The sequence below is a fragment of the Leptodactylus fuscus genome, chromosome 10 (assembly GCF_031893055.1).
Source record: "Leptodactylus fuscus isolate aLepFus1 chromosome 10, aLepFus1.hap2, whole genome shotgun sequence".
In the NCBI taxonomy this organism is placed as follows: Eukaryota; Metazoa; Chordata; class Amphibia; order Anura; family Leptodactylidae; genus Leptodactylus; species Leptodactylus fuscus.
This window is the reverse complement of record NC_134274.1, coordinates 89,098,501-89,119,259: the sequence shown is the minus strand read 5'-3', so window position 1 is coordinate 89,119,259 and position 20,759 is coordinate 89,098,501. Positions and strand designations below refer to the sequence as shown.

Genomic DNA, 20,759 nt, shown 5'->3' with positions numbered 1-20,759 from the left:
TTTCACTTGCTCAAATCCAGACTTAAGGCGGAAAGACCCACAAACAAGCAAGAGCTGAAGGCTGCGGCTGTAAAGGCCTGGCAAAGCATTAAGAAGGAGGAAACCCAGCGTTTGGTGATGTCCATGGGTTCCAGACTTAAGGCAGTGATTGCCTCCAAAGGATTCGCAACAAAATATTGAAAATAAAAATATTTGCTTTGGGTTATGTTTATTTGTCCAATTACTTTTGAGCTCCTAAAATGTGGAGTGTTTGTAAAGAAATGTCTACAATTCCTACATTTTCTATCAGAGATTTTTGTTCAACCCTTCAAATTAAACGTTACAATCTGCACTTGAATTCTGTTGTAGAGGTTTCATTGCAAAACCAATGTGGTGGCATGCAGAGCCCAACTCGCCAAAATTGTGTCACTGTCCAAATATTTCTGGCCCTAACTGTATATGCAGAGAGGAAGCTGCAGATCCTGTGTGTATGTGAGACTGCATGCTGTGAGAGGGGAGGAGGAGCAGCTCTAACAGTCACAGTATGGAGGAGGGCGATGCAGCTTCAGGATCCTCTGTCTCTTCTCCCTTTTATCCCTCCGGCTTCCTGTGACTCTTCTCCCGCTGCCCACGGTTCCTCCAGTTTTATGGGCTTGGTGTGTGTCACTGCCCGTCATGTCTGTTGTGCTGCTCCGCAGCCGTCACGGGCTGACACATGACTCGCAGGGCGGGGCACCATTGTAAACCCTGCAGCTCTGTTCTCCTAGCATGTCCTGGTGAGGGCCCATATACTTGGTCACATGGCTCACCCACAAGATGTGATGGGGTGTGGTGAGGGCGCCCTCTGCTGTGGGGGTCTCTTATTAGGCTCTCGGTGTTGATTTGTCTCCTCCTTGCCTTGTTAGATGCCCCTGGCTGAACGTGGAGGTGTCCCCTGCACTTCCCGCTTATAATGCCGTCATGTTCCTCTTTGTTTTGGCCAATTTCAGCATGGCCACTTTTATGGATCCCGGAATCTTCCCACGAGGTAAGAACTTCCTTCATAGACGTAGATGATACAATCCGCCACTAGGGGGAGCCGGCTGCAGACAGATCATCCATTGCTCTCAATGACACTACAGTCTGCAGTAAGCTCCTGAGCTCCCCCCGGTGGTGGCCACAGGCAGGCAGGACGTCATTGTTTTATTCACGGCTTGTTTCTCCACAGCGGAGGAGGATGAGGATAAGGAAGATGATTTCCGAGCTCCCTTATACAAGACGGTGGAGGTGAGAGGAGTGCAGGTCCGCATGAAGTGGTGCTCAACGTGTCGCTTCTACAGGCCGCCGCGCTGTTCACACTGCAGTGTGTGTGACAACTGTGTGGAGGTGAGTTGTATCTGCACAGTGTATGGCGGTTGTCCTGTATACCTCTATATACCTAGTATACACATGGCAGCTGATGGTCTCCCGGAGACAGTCAGGAGCAGGACGCGGCCATTTTGGTCTCTGGCAGAGTCTTTTGGGTATCGCCCCTGATGTCTCTTATATTCTCTTTGCAGGAGTTTGACCACCATTGTCCCTGGGTCAATAACTGCATCGGACGTCGCAACTACCGCTACTTCTTCCTCTTCTTGGTGTCCCTGACGTTGCACATAATGAGCGTCTTCATCTGTGGCCTTTTCTACACACTAGGACACCCCGACCAGCTCCGAGACATCCCAGCGGCCGTTACGTATCCTTCTGTCCTGAGACCTCCGCTGGGGGGGAGGGGGGGGCCATGGGGGTGGGGTATTAATATCTCACCATACAGTGTGTCCCTACTGTCCCAGACTCATCCCCTCCAGTCCCTACTGTCCCGGACTCATCCCCTCCAGTCCCTACTGTGCCGGACTTATCCTCTCCAGTCCCTACTGTCCCGGACTTATCCCCTCCACTCCCTACTGTACCGGGCTCATCCCCTCCACTCCCTACTGTCCCGGACTTATCCCCTCCACTCCCTACTGTGCCGGACTTATCCCCTCCACTCCCTACTGTGCCGGACTTATCCCCTCCACTCCCTACTGTCCCGGACTTATCCCCTCCGCTCCCTACTGTGCCGGACTTATCCCCTCCACTCCCTACTGTACCGGGCTCATCCCCTCCACTCCCTACTGTACCGGACTTATCCCCTCCACTCCCTACTGTACCGGACTCATCCCCTCCACTCCCTACTGTACCGGACTTATCCCCTCCACTCCCTACTGTACCGGACTTATCCCCTCCACTCCCTACTGTACCGGACTTATCCCCTCCACTCCCTACTGTACCGGACTCATCCCCTCCAGTCCCTACTGTACCGGACTCATCCCCTCCGCTCCCTACTGTACCGGACTTATCCCCTCCAGTCCCTACTGTACCGGGCTCATCCCCTCCACTCCCTACTGTACCGGACTCACCCCCTCCAGTCCCTACTGTACCGGACTCATCCCCTCCGCTCCCTACTGTACCGGACTTATCCCCTCCAGTCCCTACTGTACCGGGCTCATCCCCTCCAGTCCCTACTGTACCGGGCTCATCCCCTCCACTCCCTACTGTACCGGACTTATCCCCTCCAGTCCCTACTGTACCGGACTTATCCCCTCCAGTCCCTACTGTACCGGACTTATCCCCTCCAGTCCCTACTGTACCGGACTTATCCCCTCCAGTCCCTACTGTCTGTATCCCTCTAGCGCCCCCTTTCTTCCTCAGTGCTGCCGGCTGTATTCTCTTGACTCCTGGTTCTCAGTATTTCGGTGATGTGCGTTGCCGGTCTCTTCTTCTTCCCCGTGGCCGGTCTCACAGGATTCCATATTGTCCTGGTTTCGCGCGGCCGCACCACCAATGAGCAGGTCAGGGCTCCTCTCGTGTCCCTTCATGTCCCCATGTTGTCCTCGGGCCGGATCTTTCATTTCTATATTTTTTTAATGTCTTACAGGTCACCGGAAAGTTCCGAGGAGGAGTTAACCCTTTTAGTAATGGATGTTGTCGAAACGTGAGCCACGTCCTATGTAGCTCCCCTCCACCCAGGTAGGGATGAGGTCCTGGTCCCTATATACACACACTATATCTGCTGTATATATCACACCTGACTGTCTATAATACACCTGTATGTTATCATTGTATATAGTCAGTGGTATACACACACTATATCTGCTGTATATATCACACCTGACTGTCTATAATACACCTGTATGTTATCATTGTATATAGTCAGTGGTATATACACTCTATATCCTCAGTATATATCACACCTGTCTATAATACACCTGTATGTTATCATTGTATATAGTCAGTGGTATATACACTCTATATCCTCAGTATATATCACACCTGTCTATAATACACCTGTATGTTATCCTTGTATATAGTCAGTGGTATATATACACTCTATATCCTCAGTATATATCACACCTGTCTATAATACACCTGTATGTTATCATTGTATATAGTCAGTGGTATATACACTCTATATCCTCAGTATATATCACACCTGTCTATAATACACCTGTATGTTATCATTGTATATAGTCAGTGGTATATATACACTCTATATCCTCAGTATATATCACACCTGTCTATAATACACCTGTATGTTATCATTGTATATAGTCAGTGGTATATACACTCTATATCCTCAGTATATATCACACCTGTCTATAATACACCTGTATGTTATCATTGTATATAGTCAGTGGTATATACACACACTATATCCTCAGTATATATCACACCTGTCTATAATACACCTGTATGTTATCATTGTATATAGTCAGTGGTATATACACACTATATCCTCAGTATATATCACACCTGTCTATAATACGCCTGTATGTTATCATTGTATATAGTCAGTGGTATACACACACTATATCCTCAGTATATATCACACCTGTCTATAATACACCTGTATGTTATCATTGTATATAGTCAGTGGTATATACACTCTATATCCTCAGTATATATCACACCTGTCTATAATACACCTGTATGTTATCATTGTATATAGTCAGTGGTATATACACACACACTATATCCTCAGTATATATCACACCTGTCTATAATACACCTGTATGTTATCATTGTATATAGTCAGTGGTATATACACACTCTATATCCTCAGTATATATCACACCTGTCTATAATACACCTGTATGTTATCATTGTATATAGTCAGTGGTATACACACACTATATCCTCAGTATATATCACACCTGTCTATAATACGCCTGTATGTTATCATTGTATATAGTCAGTGGTATATACACACACTATATCCTCAGTATATATCACACCTGTCTATAATACACCTGTATGTTATCCTTGTATATAGTCAGTGGTATATATACACACTATATCCTCAGTATATATCACACCTGTCTATAATACACCTGTATGTTATCATTGTATATAGTCAGTGGTATATACACACTATATCCTCAGTATATATCACACCTGTCTATAATACACCTGTATGTTATCATTGTATATAGTCAGTGGTATACACACACTATATCCTCAGTATATATCACACCTGTCTATAATACGCCTGTATGTTATCATTGTATATAGTCAGTGGTATATACACACACACTATATCCTCAGTATATATCACACCTGTCTATAATACACCTGTATGTTATCATTGTATATAGTCAGTGGTATATATACACTCTATATCCTCAGTATATATCACACCTGTCTATAATACACCTGTATGTTATCATTGTATATAGTCAGTGGTATATATACACTCTATATCCTCAGTATATATCACACCTGTCTATAATACACCTGTATGTTATCATTGTATATAGTCAGTGGTATATATACACTCTATATCCTCAGTATATATCACACCTGTCTATAATACACCTGTATGTTATCATTGTATATAGTCAGTGGTATATATACACTCTATATCCTCAGTATATATCACACCTGTCTATAATACACCTGTATGTTATCATTGTATATAGTCAGTGGTATATACACACTCTATATCCTCAGTATATATCACACCTGTCTATAATACACCTGTATGTTATCATTGTATATAGTCAGTGGTATACACACTCTATATCCTCAGTATATATCACACCTGACTGTATATAATACACCTGTATGTTATCATTGTATATAGTCGGTGGTATACACACTATATCCTCAGTATATATCACACCTGTCTATAATACACCTGTATGTTATCATTGTATATAGTCAGTGGTATATATACACTCTATATCCTCAGTATATATCACACCTGTCTATAATACACCTATATGTTATCATTGTATATAGTCAGTGGTATACACACACTATATCCTCAGTATATATCACACCTGTCTATAATACACCTGTATGTTATCATTGTATATAGTCAGTGGTATATACACTCTATATCCTCAGTATATATCACACCTGTCTATAATACACCTGTATGTTATCATTGTATATAGTCAGTGGTATACACACACTATATCCTCAGTATATATCACACCTGTCTATAATACACCTGTATGTTATCATTGTATATAGTCAGTGGTATATACACTCTATATCCTCAGTATATATCACACCTGTCTATAATACACCTGTATGTTATCATTGTATATAGTCAGTGGTATATATACACTCTATATCCTCAGTATATATCACACCTGTCTATAATACACCTGTATGTTATCATTGTATATAGTCAGTGGTATATACACTCTATATCCTCAGTATATATCACACCTGTCTATAATACACCTGTATGTTATCATTGTATATAGTCAGTGGTATATATACACTCTATATCCTCAGTATATATCACACCTGTCTATAATACACCTGTATGTTATCATTGTATATAGTCAGTGGTATATACACTCTATATCCTCAGTATATATCACACCTGTCTATAATACACCTGTATGTTATCATTGTATATAGTCAGTGGTATATATACACTCTATATCCTCAGTATATATCACACCTGTCTATAATACACCTGTATGTTATCATTGTATATAGTCAGTGGTATATACACACACTATATCCTCAGTATATATCACACCTGTCTATAATACACCTGTATGTTATCATTGTATATAGTCAGTGGTATATATACACTCTATATCCTCAGTATATATCACACCTGTCTATAATACACCTGTATGTTATCATTGTATATAGTCAGTGGTATATACACACACACTATATCCTCAGTATATATCACACCTGTCTATAATACACCTGTATGTTATCATTGTATATAGTCAGTGGTATATACACTCTATATCCTCAGTATATATCACACCTGTCTATAATACACCTGTATGTTATCATTGTATATAGTCAGTGGTATATATACACTCTATATCCTCAGTATATATCACACCTGTCTATAATACACCTGTATGTTATCATTGTATATAGTCAGTGGTATATACACTCTATATCCTCAGTATATATCACACCTGTCTATAATACACCTGTATGTTATCATTGTATATAGTCAGTGGTATATATACACTCTATATCCTCAGTATATATCACACCTGTCTATAATACACCTGTATGTTATCATTGTATATAGTCAGTGGTATATACACTCTATATCCTCAGTATATATCACACCTGTCTATAATACACCTGTATGTTATCATTGTATATAGTCAGTGGTATATATACACTCTATATCCTCAGTATATATCACACCTGTCTATAATACACCTGTATGTTATCATTGTATATAGTCAGTGGTATACACACTCTATATCCTCAGTATATATCACACCTGACTGTAATACACCTGTATGTTATCATTGTATATAGTCAGTGGTATACACACACTATATCCTCAGTATATATCACACCTGACTGTATATAATACACCTGTATGTTATCATTGTATATAGTCGGTGGTATACACACTATATCCTCAGTATATATCACACCTGTCTATAATACACCTGTATGTTATCATTGTATATAGTCAGTGGTATATATACACTCTATATCCTCAGTATATATCACACCTGTCTATAATACACCTATATGTTATCATTGTATATAGTCAGTGGTATACACACACTATATCCTCAGTATATATCACACCTGTCTATAATACACCTGTATGTTATCATTGTATATAGTCAGTGGTATATACACTCTATATCCTCAGTATATATCACACCTGTCTATAATACACCTGTATGTTATCATTGTATATAGTCAGTGGTATACACACACTATATCCTCAGTATATATCACACCTGTCTATAATACACCTGTATGTTATCATTGTATATAGTCAGTGGTATATACACTCTATATCCTCAGTATATATCACACCTGTCTATAATACACCTGTATGTTATCATTGTATATAGTCAGTGGTATATATACACTCTATATCCTCAGTATATATCACACCTGTCTATAATACACCTGTATGTTATCATTGTATATAGTCAGTGGTATATACACTCTATATCCTCAGTATATATCACACCTGTCTATAATACACCTGTATGTTATCATTGTATATAGTCAGTGGTATATATACACTCTATATCCTCAGTATATATCACACCTGTCTATAATACACCTGTATGTTATCATTGTATATAGTCAGTGGTATATACACTCTATATCCTCAGTATATATCACACCTGTCTATAATACACCTGTATGTTATCATTGTATATAGTCAGTGGTATATATACACTCTATATCCTCAGTATATATCACACCTGTCTATAATACACCTGTATGTTATCATTGTATATAGTCAGTGGTATATACACACACTATATCCTCAGTATATATCACACCTGTCTATAATACACCTGTATGTTATCATTGTATATAGTCAGTGGTATATATACACTCTATATCCTCAGTATATATCACACCTGTCTATAATACACCTGTATGTTATCATTGTATATAGTCAGTGGTATATACACACACACTATATCCTCAGTATATATCACACCTGTCTATAATACACCTGTATGTTATCATTGTATATAGTCAGTGGTATATACACTCTATATCCTCAGTATATATCACACCTGTCTATAATACACCTGTATGTTATCATTGTATATAGTCAGTGGTATATATACACTCTATATCCTCAGTATATATCACACCTGTCTATAATACACCTGTATGTTATCATTGTATATAGTCAGTGGTATATACACTCTATATCCTCAGTATATATCACACCTGTCTATAATACACCTGTATGTTATCATTGTATATAGTCAGTGGTATATATACACTCTATATCCTCAGTATATATCACACCTGTCTATAATACACCTGTATGTTATCATTGTATATAGTCAGTGGTATATACACTCTATATCCTCAGTATATATCACACCTGTCTATAATACACCTGTATGTTATCATTGTATATAGTCAGTGGTATATATACACTCTATATCCTCAGTATATATCACACCTGTCTATAATACACCTGTATGTTATCATTGTATATAGTCAGTGGTATACACACACTATATCCTCAGTATATATCACACCTGACTGTAATACACCTGTATGTTATCATTGTATATAGTCAGTGGTATACACACACTATATCCTCAGTATATATCACACCTGTCTATAATACGCCTTTGTGTTCTCTTGCAGATATATAAAGCGCAGTCCTAACCAGTCGGTCCTCTCGATCACTCCGCCATTTTTACGGCCTGAGGTGTCGGAGTCTCAGATTGGCCTTAAGATCCTGGATAACGGTATACAGAGCCCCCTGCAGCACTACCAGGTAGGAGGGCGGGGGGGGGGGGGGGGATGGTACACCGCAGATACTGGTACAGGAGTTATTGGGGTATCCAGTGACATATACCAGGGCAGGAGAGCTGTGTCTGCAGCTCCCCCGTCACTGAGAGCCGTCCATTAATAAAGCTTGTGTAACTTCCCCCCTGTTGTTCCCCCGCACAGTCTCGAAGCAGTCTGGAATTGACAGAATCTCAGTCCGCGGACGCAGAACCTCCCCCTCCCCCGAAACCTGACCTGAGTCGCTACACAGGACTGAGAGGCCAGCTAAGCCTGGGGGAAAGAGAAGGTGAGCGGCGCCATCTACTGGTCAGCCATACTGTGCGCAGCAGCGCCATCTACTGGTCAGCCATACTGTGCGCAGCAGCGCCATCTACTGGTCAGCCATACTGTGCTCAGCGGCGCCATCTACTGGTCAGCCATACTGTGCTCAGCAGCGCCATACACTGGTCAGCCATACTGTGCGCAGCAGCGCCATCTACTGGTCAGCCATACTGTGCGCAGCGGCGCCATCTACTGGTCAGCCATACTGTGCTCAGCAGCGCCATATACTGGTCAGCCATACTGTGCGCAGCGGCGCCATCTACTGGTCAGCCGTACTGTGCTCAGCAGCGCCATACACTGGTCAGCCGTACTGTGCTCAGCGGCGCCATACACTGGTCAGCCGTACTGTGCTCAGCAGCGCCATCTACTGGTCAGCCATACTGTGCTCAGCAGCGCCATACACTGGTCAGCCATACTGTGCTCAGCAGTGCCATACACTGGTCAGCCATACTGTGCTCAGCAGCGCCATCTACTGGTCAGCCATACTGTGCTCAGCAGCGCCATACACTGGTCAGCCATACTGTGCTCAGCGGCGCCATACACTGGTCAGCCGTACTGTGCTCAGCAGCGCCATACACTGTTCAGCCGTACTGTGCTCAGCAGCGCCATATACTGGTCAGCCGTACTGTGCTCAGCAGCGCCATATACTGGTCAGCCATACTGTGCTCAGCAGCGCCATACACTGGTCAGCCGTACTGTGCTCAGCAGCGCCATACACTGGTCAGCCGTACTGTGCTCAGCAGCGCCATCTACTGGTCAGCCATACTGTGCTCAGCGGCGCCATACACTGGTCAGCCATACTGTGCTCAGCAGCGCCATACACTGGTCAGCCATACTGTGCTCAGCAGCGCCATACACTGGTCAGCCATACTGTGCTCAGCAGCGCCATACACTGGTCAGCCATACTGTGCTCAGCGGCGTCATACACTGGTCAGCCGTACTGTGCTCAGCGGCGCCATACACTGGTCAGCCGTACTGTGCTCAGCGGCGCCATCTACTGGTCAGCCGTACTGTGCGCAGCAGCGCCATCTACTGGTCAGCCATACTGTGCTCAGCAGCGCCATACACTGGTCAGCCATACTGTGCTCAGCAGCGCCATCTACTGGTCAGCCGTACTGTGCTCAGCGGCGCCATCTACTGGTCAGCCATACTGTGCTCAGCAGCACCATACACTGGTCAGCCATACTGTGCGCAGCAGCGCCATCTACTGGTCAGCCATACTGTGCTCAGCGGCGCCATACACTGGTCAGCCATACTGTGCTCAGCAGCGCCATACACTGGTCAGCCATACTGTGCTCAGCGGCGCCATACACTGGTCAGCCGTACTGTGCTCAGCAGCGCCATCTACTGGTCAGCCATACTGTGCTCAGCAGCGCCATACACTGGTCAGCCATACTGTGCTCAGCAGTGCCATACACTGGTCAGCCATACTGTGCTCAGCAGCGCCATCTACTGGTCAGCCATACTGTGCTCAGCAGCGCCATACACTGGTCAGCCATACTGTGCTCAGCGGCGCCATACACTGGTCAGCCGTACTGTGCTCAGCAGCGCCATACACTGTTCAGCCGTACTGTGCTCAGCAGCGCCATATACTGGTCAGCCGTACTGTGCTCAGCAGCGCCATATACTGGTCAGCCATACTGTGCTCAGCAGCGCCATACACTGGTCAGCCGTACTGTGCTCAGCAGCGCCATACACTGGTCAGCCGTACTGTGCTCAGCAGCGCCATCTACTGGTCAGCCATACTGTGCTCAGCGGCGCCATACACTGGTCAGCCATACTGTGCTCAGCAGCGCCATACACTGGTCAGCCATACTGTGCTCAGCGGCGCCATACACTGGTCAGCCATACTGTGCTCAGCAGCGCCATACACTGGTCAGCCATACTGTGCTCAGCAGCGCCATACACTGGTCAGCCATACTGTGCTCAGCAGCGCCATACACTGGTCAGCCATACTGTGCTCAGCGGCGTCATACACTGGTCAGCCGTACTGTGCTCAGCGGCGCCATACACTGGTCAGCCGTACTGTGCTCAGCGGCGCCATCTACTGGTCAGCCGTACTGTGCGCAGCAGCGCCATCTACTGGTCAGCCATACTGTGCTCAGCAGCGCCATACACTGGTCAGCCATACTGTGCTCAGCAGCGCCATCTACTGGTCAGCCGTACTGTGCTCAGCGGCGCCATCTACTGGTCAGCCATACTGTGCTCAGCAGCACCATACACTGGTCAGCCATACTGTGCGCAGCAGCGCCATCTACTGGTCAGCCATACTGTGCTCAGCGGCGCCATACACTGGTCAGCCATACTGTGCTCAGCAGCGCCATACACTGGTCAGCCATACTGTGCTCAGCGGCGCCATACACTGGTCAGCCGTACTGTGCTCAGCAGCGCTATACACTGGTCAGCCATACTGTGCTCAGCAGCGCCATACACTGGTCAGCCGTACTGTGCTCAGCAGCGCCATACACTGGTCAGCCGTACTGTGCTCAGCGGCGTCATACACTGGTCAGCCGTACTGTGCTCAGCAGCGCCATACACTGGTCAGCCATACTGTGCTCAGCGGCGCCATACACTGGTCAGCCGTACTGTGCTCAGCGGCGCCATACACTGGTCAGCCATACTGTGCTCAGCAGCGCTATACACTGGTCAGCCATACTGTGCTCAGCAGCGCCATACACTGGTCAGCCGTACTGTGCTCAGCAGCGCCATACACTGGTCAGCCGTACTGTGCTCAGCGGCGCCATACACTGGTCAGCCGTACTGTGCTCAGCGGCGCCATCTACTGGTCAGCCGTACTGTGCTCAGCAGCGCCATCTACTGGTCAGCCATACTGTGCTCAGCAGCGCCATACACTGGTCAGCCGTACTGTGCTCAGCAGCGCCATACACTGGTCAGCCGTACTGTGCTCAGCAGCGCCATCTACTGGTCAGCCGTACTGTGCTCAGCAGCGCCATACACTGGTCAGCCGTACTGTGCTCAGCAGCGCCATCTACTGGTCAGCCATACTGTGCTCAGCAGCGCCATACACTGGTCAGCCATACTGTGCTCAGCAGCGCCATACACTGGTCAGCCGTACTGTGCTCAGCAGCGCCATACACTGGTCAGCCATACTGTGCTCAGCAGCGCCATACACTGGTCAGCCATACTGTGCTCAGCAGCGCCATACACTGGTCAGCCATACTGTGCTCAGCAGCGCCATACACTGGTCAGCCGTACTGTGCTCAGCAGCGCCATACACTGGTCAGCCATACTGTGCTCAGCAGCGCCATACACTGGTCAGCCATACTGTGCTCAGCAGCGCCATCTACTGGTCAGCCATACTGTGCTCAGCAGCGCCATACACTGGTCAGCCATACTGTGCTCAGCAGTGCCATACACTGGTCAGCCATACTGTGCTCAGCAGCGCCATACACTGGTCAGCCATACTGTGCTCAGCAGCGCCATCTACTGGTCAGCCGTACTGTGCTCAGCAGCGCCATACACTGGTCAGCCGTACTGTGCTCAGCGGCGCCATACACTGGTCAGCCGTACTGTGCTCAGCAGCGCCATACACTGGTCAGCCATACTGTGCTCAGCAGTGCCATCTACTGGTCAGCCATACTGTGCTCAGCGGCGCCATACACTGGTCAGCCGTACTGTGCTCAGCAGCGCCATACACTGTTCAGCCGTACTGTGCTCAGCGGCGCCATACACTGGTCAGCCGTACTGTGCTCAGCAGCGCCATCTACTGGTCAGCCATACTGTGCTCAGCGGCGCCATACACTGGTCAGCCATACTGTGCTCAGCGGCGCCATACACTGGTCAGCCATACTGTGCTCAGCGGCGCCATACACTGGTCAGCCATACTGTGCTCAGCAGCGCCATACACTGGTCAGCCATACTGTGCTCAGCAGCGCCATACACTGGTCAGCCATACTGTGCTCAGCAGCGCCATACACTGGTCAGCCATACTGTGCTCAGCGGCGTCATACACTGGTCAGCCGTACTGTGCTCAGCAGCGCCATACACTGGTCAGCCATACTGTGCTCAGCAGCGCCATACACTGGTCAGCCGTACTGTGCTCAGCAGCGCCATCTACTGGTCAGCCATACTGTGCTCAGCAGTGCCATACACTGGTCAGCCATACTGTGCTCAGCAGCGCCATCTACTGGTCAGCCGTACTGTGCTCAGCAGCGCCATCTACTGGTCAGCCATACTGTGCTCAGCAGTGCCATATACTGGTCAGCCATACTGTGCTCAGCAGCGCCATACACTGGTCAGCCGTACTGTGCTCAGCGGCGCCAATCCAGGTTATGATGCAGCTAAACAGATCCCTGACACACAAAAAGAGAAATCTGAGCAGAATCAGGAAAGCTGCGTCCTGTCTGTGACTAACATCCCACCAGCAATAGCACAAGCAGCTAGTCAGGAGTCCATGGACTCTCTCAGAGATGCTGCAGGTTCCTCTCTGTACACTGCATGGGGAGGGAACATGGTGTAGAGAGATGTAGGGGGTGTAAAGAGAGACCCCCCCACCACACACACACACACACTATTTCTGTCTGGAGCTTGTAGGTTTCTAAGGACAGACTTGCCCTAGTAGCAGGGAGGAGGGAGACACCTAGTGGCAGGAACTTTAGAGAGGTTTTCCAGCCAAGAACAGTCATGTTTTTACATGAAGCGCGTTACATTGTGGTCCTGAGTCACAGGGGGTCCACATTCCTACCTCTAGCTGCGGAGGACTCGGCACGTCCCGCTATCACACAGGCAGCCTATTGATGTCTGTGTAATGCTTCATTCCTCCAGTGGTGGCGCTGCAGAGTACACAGATAGTCTTGTGTTTTGCATGTCATGTGACATCTTGTATAACCAGCCCTTTCCCCGTTGCACACAGAGAGCCCCCCGACTCCGACCATGTACAGATTTCGCCCGGGCTTCAGCAGTGGCAGTGGCGGAGCCGCCCCCGGCACAAAGGTAAGCCGACCTATCCGTGTGTTCTGTTCTCGATGGGACATATTATATTATTATATACTGGGCGTGGCCGTACGTAGATTATTTTATGTTAAGAATTGTACAAAGTTATAAAACAGCGCCCCTCCTGTCCACTGGTTGTGTGTGGTATTGCAGCATGGTCAGGGCTTCTCTAATATTATACAACCCCTTTAAGGAGGAGGGGCGGGGCTTGTGCTACTCTTTCAGCCTATAATGGAGAGCAGGCAAGAGAAGCCCCGCCCCATTTAACGAAGCTCTGTATATAGGCGGTATCTCTCTGTATATAAGTGGCGTCTCTCTGTGTATAGGCGGAGTCTCTCTGTGTATAGGCGGAGTCTCTCTGTATATAAGTGGCGTCTCTCTGTATATAGGCGGAGTCTCTCTGTATGTAGGCGGTGTCTCTCTATATATAGGCGGAGTCTCTCTGTATGTAGGCGGAGTCTCTCTGTATATAGCTGGTGTCTCTCTATATAAGCGCCATCTCTGGCAGAGGTCTGACATGCGCTGCGGTTCCCCGTATAGATGGCGGACATATACATCTCGATGTTCCTCACCTCTCTCTTGTGTTTCAGCTTCCTCGTGTAGACAGCCTTCAGGAGTCTCTCTGTATATAGGCGGAGTCTCTCTGTATATAGGCGGAGTCTCTCTGTATATAGGCGGAGTCTCTCTGTATATAGGCGGAGTCTCTCTGTATATAGGCGGAGTCTCTCTGTATATAGGCGGAGTCTCTCTGTATATAGGCGGAGTCTCTCTGTATATAGGCGGAGTCTCTCTGTATATAGGCGGAGTCTCTCTGTATATAGGCGGAGTCTCTCTGTGTATAGGCGGAGTCTCTCTGTGTATAGGCGGAGTCTCTCTGTGTATAGGCGGAGTCTCTCTGTGTATAGGCGGAGTCTCTCTCTGTGTATAGGCGGAGTCTCTCTGTGTATAGGCGGAGTCTCTCTCTGTGTATAGGCGGAGTCTCTCTCTGTGTATAGGCGGAGTCTCTCTCTGTGTATAGGCGGAGTCTCTCTCTGTGTATAGGCGGAGTCTCTCTCTGTGTATAGGCGGAGTCTCTCTCTGTGTATAGGCGGAGTCTCTCTCTGTGTATAGGCGGAGTCTCTCTCTGTGTATAGGCGGAGTCTCTCTCTGTGTATAGGCGGAGTCTCTCTCTGTGTATAGGCGGAGTCTCTCTCTGTGTATAGGCGGAGTCTCTCTCTGTGTATAGGCGGAGTCTCTCTCTGTGTATAGGCGGAGTCTCTCTCTGTGTATAGGCGGAGTCTCTCTCTGTGTATAGGCGGAGTCTCTCTCTGTGTATAGGCGGAGTCTCTCTCTGTGTATAGGCGGAGTCTCTCTCTGTGTATAGGCGGAGTCTCTCTATATATAGGCGCCGCAGTTCCCCGTATAGATGGCGGACATATACATCTCGATGTTCCTCACCTCTCTCTTGTGTTTCAGCTTCCTCGTGTAGACAGCCTTCAGGAGTCTCTCTGTATATAGGCGGAGTCTCTCTGTATATAGGCGGAGTCTCTCTGTATATAGGCGGAGTCTCTCTGTATATAGGCGGAGTCTCTCTGTATATAGGCGGAGTCTCTCTGTATATAGGCGGAGTCTCTCTGTGTATAGGCGGAGTCTCTCTGTGTATAGGCGGAGTCTCTCTGTGTGTATAGGCGGAGTCTCTCTGTGTGTATAGGCGGAGTCTCTCTGTGTGTATAGGCGGAGTCTCTCTGTGTGTATAGGCGGAGTCTCTCTCTGTGTATAGGCGGAGTCTCTCTCTGTGTATAGGCGGAGTCTCTCTCTGTGTATAGGCGGAGTCTCTCTCTGTGTATAGGCGGAGTCTCTCTCTGTGTATAGGCGGAGTCTCTCTCTGTGTATAGGCGGAGTCTCTCTCTGTGTATAGGCGGAGTCTCTCTCTGTGTATAGGCGGAGTCTCTCTCTGTGTATAGGCGGAGTCTCTCTCTGTGTATAGGCGGAGTCTCTCTCTGTGTATAGGCGGAGTCTCTCTCTGTGTATAGGCGGAGTCTCTCTCTGTGTATAGGCGGAGTCTCTCTCTGTGTATAGGCGGAGTCTCTCTCTGTGTATAGGCGGAGTCTCTCTCTGTGTATAGGCGGAGTCTCTCTCTGTGTATAGGCGGAGTCTCTCTCTGTGTATAGGCGGAGTCTCTCTCTGTGTATAGGCGGAGTCTCTCTCTGTGTATAGGCGGAGTCTCTCTCTGTGTATAGGCGGAGTCTCTCTCTGTGTATAGGCGGAGTCTCTCTCTGTGTATAGGCGGAGTCTCTCTCTGTGTATAGGCGGAGTCTCTCTCTGTGTATAGGCGCCGCAGTTCCCCGTATAGATGGCGGACATATACATCTCGATGTTCCTCACCTCTCTTGTGTTTCAGCTTCCTCGTGTAGACAGCCTTCAGGAGTCTCTCTGTATATAGGCGGAGTCTCTCTGTATATAGGCGGAGTCTCTCTGTATATAGGCGGAGTCTCTCTGTATATAGGCGGAGTCTCTCTGTATATAGGCGGAGTCTCTCTGTATATAGGCGGAGTCTCTCTCTGTATATAGGCGGAGTCTCTCTGTATATAGGCGGAGTCTCTCTGTATATAGGCGGAGTCTCTCTGTATATAGGCGGAGTCTCTCTGTATATAGGCGGAGTCTCTCTGTATATAGGCGGAGTCTCTCTGTATATAGGCGGAGTCTCTCTCTGTATATAGGCGGAGTCTCTCTGTGTATAGGCGGAGTCTCTCTGTGTATAGGCGGAGTCTCTCTGTGTATAGGCGGAGTCTCTCTCTGTGTATAGGCGGAGTCTCTCTCTGTGTATAGGCGGAGTCTCTCTCTGTGTATAGGCGGAGTCTCTCTCTGTGTATAGGCGGAGTCTCTCTCTGTGTATAGGCGGAGTCTCTCTCTGTGTATAGGCGGAGTCTCTCTCTGTGTATAGGCGGAGTCTCTCTGTGTATAGGCGGAGTCTCTCTGTGTATAGGCGGAGTCTCTCTCTGTGTATAGGCGGAGTCTCTCTCTGTGTATAGGCGGAGTCTCTCTATATATAGGCGCCGCAGTTCCCCGTATAGATGGCGGACATATACATCTCGATGTTCCTCACCTCTCTTGTGTTTCAGCTTCCTCGTGTAGACAGCCTTCAGGAGTCTCTCTGTATATAGGCGGAGTCTCTCTGTATATAGGCGGAGTCTCTCTGTATATAGGCGGAGTCTCTCTGTATATAGGCGGAGTCTCTCTGTATATAGGCGGAGTCTCTCTGTATATAGGCGGAGTCTCTCTCTGTATATAGGCGGAGTCTCTCTGTATATAGGCGGAGTCTCTCTGTATATAGGCGGAGTCTCTCTGTATATAGGCGGAGTCTCTCTGTATATAGGCGGAGTCTCTCTGTGTATAGGCGGAGTCTCTCTGTGTATAGGCGGAGTCTCTCTGTGTATAGGCGGAGTCTCTCTGTGTATAGGCGGAGTCTCTCTGTGTATAGGCGGAGTCTCTCTCTGTGTATAGGCGGAGTCTCTCTCTGTGTATAGGCGGAGTCTCTCTCTGTGTATAGGCGGAGTCTCTCTCTGTGTATAGGCGGAGTCTCTCTGTGTATAGGCGGAGTCTCTCTCTGTGTATAGGCGGAGTCTCTCTCTGTGTATAGGCGGAGTCTCTCTGTGTATAGGCGGAGTCTCTGTGTATAGGCGGAGTCTCTCTCTGTGTATAGGCGGAGTCTCTCTCTGTGTATAGGCGGAGTCTCTCTCTGTGTATAGGCGGAGTCTCTCTCTGTGTATAGGCGGAGTCTCTCTCTGTGTATAGGCGGAGTCTCTCTGTGTATAGGCGGAGTCTCTCTCTGTGTATAGGCGGAGTCTCTCTCTGTGTATAGGCGGAGTCTCTCTGTGTATAGGCGGAGTCTCTGTGTATAGGCGGAGTCTCTCTGTGTATAGGCGGAGTCTCTCTCTGTGTATAGGCGGAGTCTCTCTCTGTGTATAGGCGGAGTCTCTCTGTGTATAGGCGGAGTCTCTCTCTGTGTATAGGCGGAGTCTCTCTCTGTGTATAGGCGGAGTCTCTCTCTGTGTATAGGCGGAGTCTCTCTCTGTGTATAGGCGGAGTCTCTCTCTGTATAGGCGGAGTCTCTGTGTATAGGCGGAGTCTCTCTGTGTATAGGCGGAGTCTCTCTGTGTATAGGCGGTGTCTCTCTATATATAGGCGCCGCAGTTCCCCGTATAGATGGCGGACATATACATCTCGATGTTCCTCACCTCTCTCTTGTGTTTCAGCTTCCTCGTGTAGACAGCCTTCAGGACTCCCCAATGCCAAACTCTGACCTGTCTCGCCCCCCAAGTTCTCGCTCGGAGCCCAGCCTAGAGCCAGACTCCTGCCACGCCCCGCCCGCCCGCTCCTCCAGTCTGCGCTCGGCCACGGGCACCTCCGCGCCGCTCCCCTCTCTGCCGTCAGAAGGGACGACGTCCACCTCCTACAAGAGCCTCAACCAGACCCAGAACGGCAGCCTGTCCTACCAGAGTCTCCTCAGCCCCTCCGATGAGACCGAGCCCGAGACCGCCGGATACTCCTCACCGTACGTCTCCGCTCGGGAGCGCCTCCGACCCGCCTGTCCTCCTCCCATCGCCCCTCGCTATGGCAAGCCACGAATCAGCCACCATCGTGCAGTGGACACAGACGCCGCGGCGCTGCCATTGTTGACATTAAAGTAAGTGCTCGGGGTCTGTGGAGACGTCTTCTGGGGGTGTAAGAATAAATCATGGGGGGAGGGGCGGTATTATTTTCCTATAACCTACATCTATACGGTCCCGTCTCCTCGGCCCCGGCCGCCTCTCGCCCTCTGTGTTATCGTCTCCCGTTTTTGTGATGTTTTTGACCGTTTTCTTCCCTCCGCAGAGATGAGTCTCCCGTGAAGTCGGCGCACTCTCGCAGCAACGGCCAAGCTACGGTCTCCCCTCCGACGAGCCCCTCCCGCCCAGGAGGTGTAAAGACTGTGTCGGGGGTGGGGGGCACCACATACGAGATATCCGTATGAGGAGACGAGAACTTCCGGACACACAGACGGTCAGAGTGACCCAAGTCATGAGTGTGAGAATCCACAGTGGCCAACGCCGGACCCCTCTGTGTGCCCCTCCTCCTCCCGTGGAGTCGCTTCTGGGGTTTTGTTTCTTTAAACTTTTGAGAAAAAACAAAAAAAACCTCCCCCTTGACTTTTGTGAGATTCCGGGGGGCAGCAGAAGGGGGCGCTCTGACACATTATACATTTTTACTGAGCTCCACCTTCTTTTATCGATAAAACGGTTATTCCTTCCTCCGTCTTCTTCATCTTGAGTCTTCTGCGGCCGCCCGGAGGGTCCTCTGGAGGGTCCTCGCTTTCGGTTACACCTGGTGATTGCTTTCAGGTCAGGAGTCCTTCTCTTTCTTAGGCGTGGAAGTTGGGGTGCATTTGTTTTTTTAATATTTTATATTTTTTTATTTTCCTGTATGTGAGAAGGGACGTGATCTGCACAAGTTTCTAACTACAGCTGGGGAGCAGGCAATAAGTACCCCCCCCCGCCTCCACACCCCGGGGAGTCAGGGAGGAGGTGCCTTCATTTTTATGATTTCATTTAAAAATAAATAAAATGAAGACCAAATTGTCGAGACGTATGATGGGTGCGATGGTGCATTACTGGTGTTAGTGACCTGTATGATGGGTGCGATGGTGCATTACTGGTGTTAGTGACCTGTATGATGGGTGCGATGGTGCATTACTGGTGTTAGTGACCTGTATGATGGGTGCGATGGTGCATTACTGGTGTTAGTGACACGTAGGATGGGTGCGATGGTGCATCACTGGTGTTAGTGACACGTACGATGGGTGCGATGGTGCATTACCGGTGTTAGCGACCTGTATGATGGGTGCGATGGTGCGTTACCGGTGTTAGCGACCTGTATGATGGGTGAGATGGTGCATTACTGGTGTTAGTGACACGTAGGATGGGTGCGATGGTGCATTACTGGTGTCAGTGACCTATATGATGGGTGCGATGGTGCATTACCGGTGTTAGTGACACGTACGATGGGTGCGATGGTGCATTACCGGTGTTAGCGACCTGTATGATGGGTGAGATGGTGCATTACTGGTGTTAGTGACACGTAGGATGGGTGCGATGGTGCATTACTGGTGTCAGTGACCTATATGATGGGTGCGATGGTGCATTACCGGTGTTAGTGACACGTAGGATGGGTGCGATGGTGCATTACTGGTGTTAGTGACCTGTATGATGGGTGTGATGGTGCATTACTGGTGTTAGTGACACGTAGGATGGGTGCGATGGTGCATTACTGGTGTCAGTGACCTGTATGATGGGTGCGATGGTGCATTACCGGTGTTAGTGACACGTAGGATGGGTGCGATGGTGCATTACCGGTGTCAGTGACCTGTATGATGGGTGCGATGGTGCATTACTGGTGTTAGTGACCTGTATGATGGGTGCGATGGTGTATCACTGGTGTTAGTGACCTGTATGATGGGTGCGATGGTGCATTACCGGTGTTAGTGACACGTAGGATGGGTGCGATGGTGCATTACTGGTGTTAGTGACCTATATGATGGGTGCGATGGTGCATTACTGGTGTTAGTGACCTGTATGATGGGTGCGATGGTGCATTACCGGTGTTAGTGACACGTAGGATGGGTGCGATGGTGCATTACTGGTGTTAGTTACCTGTATGATGGATGCGATGGTGCATTACTGGTGTTAGTG

The 20,759-nt window shown here is 48.2% G+C and overlaps 1 protein-coding gene across 1 annotated transcript in view; it reads left to right on the top strand.

The window, feature by feature from the left end:
- ZDHHC5 (zDHHC palmitoyltransferase 5) overlaps positions 1 to 19,653 on the top strand; it is a 46,576-nt gene extending 26,923 nt beyond the window's left edge. Inside the window, exons 3-12 of the mRNA XM_075258334.1 lie at positions 885 to 1,006; positions 1,187 to 1,344; positions 1,518 to 1,690; positions 2,723 to 2,825; positions 2,912 to 3,003; positions 8,632 to 8,764; positions 8,941 to 9,064; positions 13,973 to 14,052; positions 18,288 to 18,718; positions 18,907 to 19,653. Coding sequence (XP_075114435.1) covers positions 885 to 1,006; positions 1,187 to 1,344; positions 1,518 to 1,690; positions 2,723 to 2,825; positions 2,912 to 3,003; positions 8,632 to 8,764; positions 8,941 to 9,064; positions 13,973 to 14,052; positions 18,288 to 18,718; positions 18,907 to 19,045 — 1,555 coding nt within the window. The 3' untranslated portion in view covers positions 19,046 to 19,653. The remainder of the gene's footprint in view (positions 1 to 884; positions 1,007 to 1,186; positions 1,345 to 1,517; positions 1,691 to 2,722; positions 2,826 to 2,911; positions 3,004 to 8,631; positions 8,765 to 8,940; positions 9,065 to 13,972; positions 14,053 to 18,287; positions 18,719 to 18,906) is intronic.
- Positions 19,654 to 20,759: the final 1,106 nt, after the last annotated feature.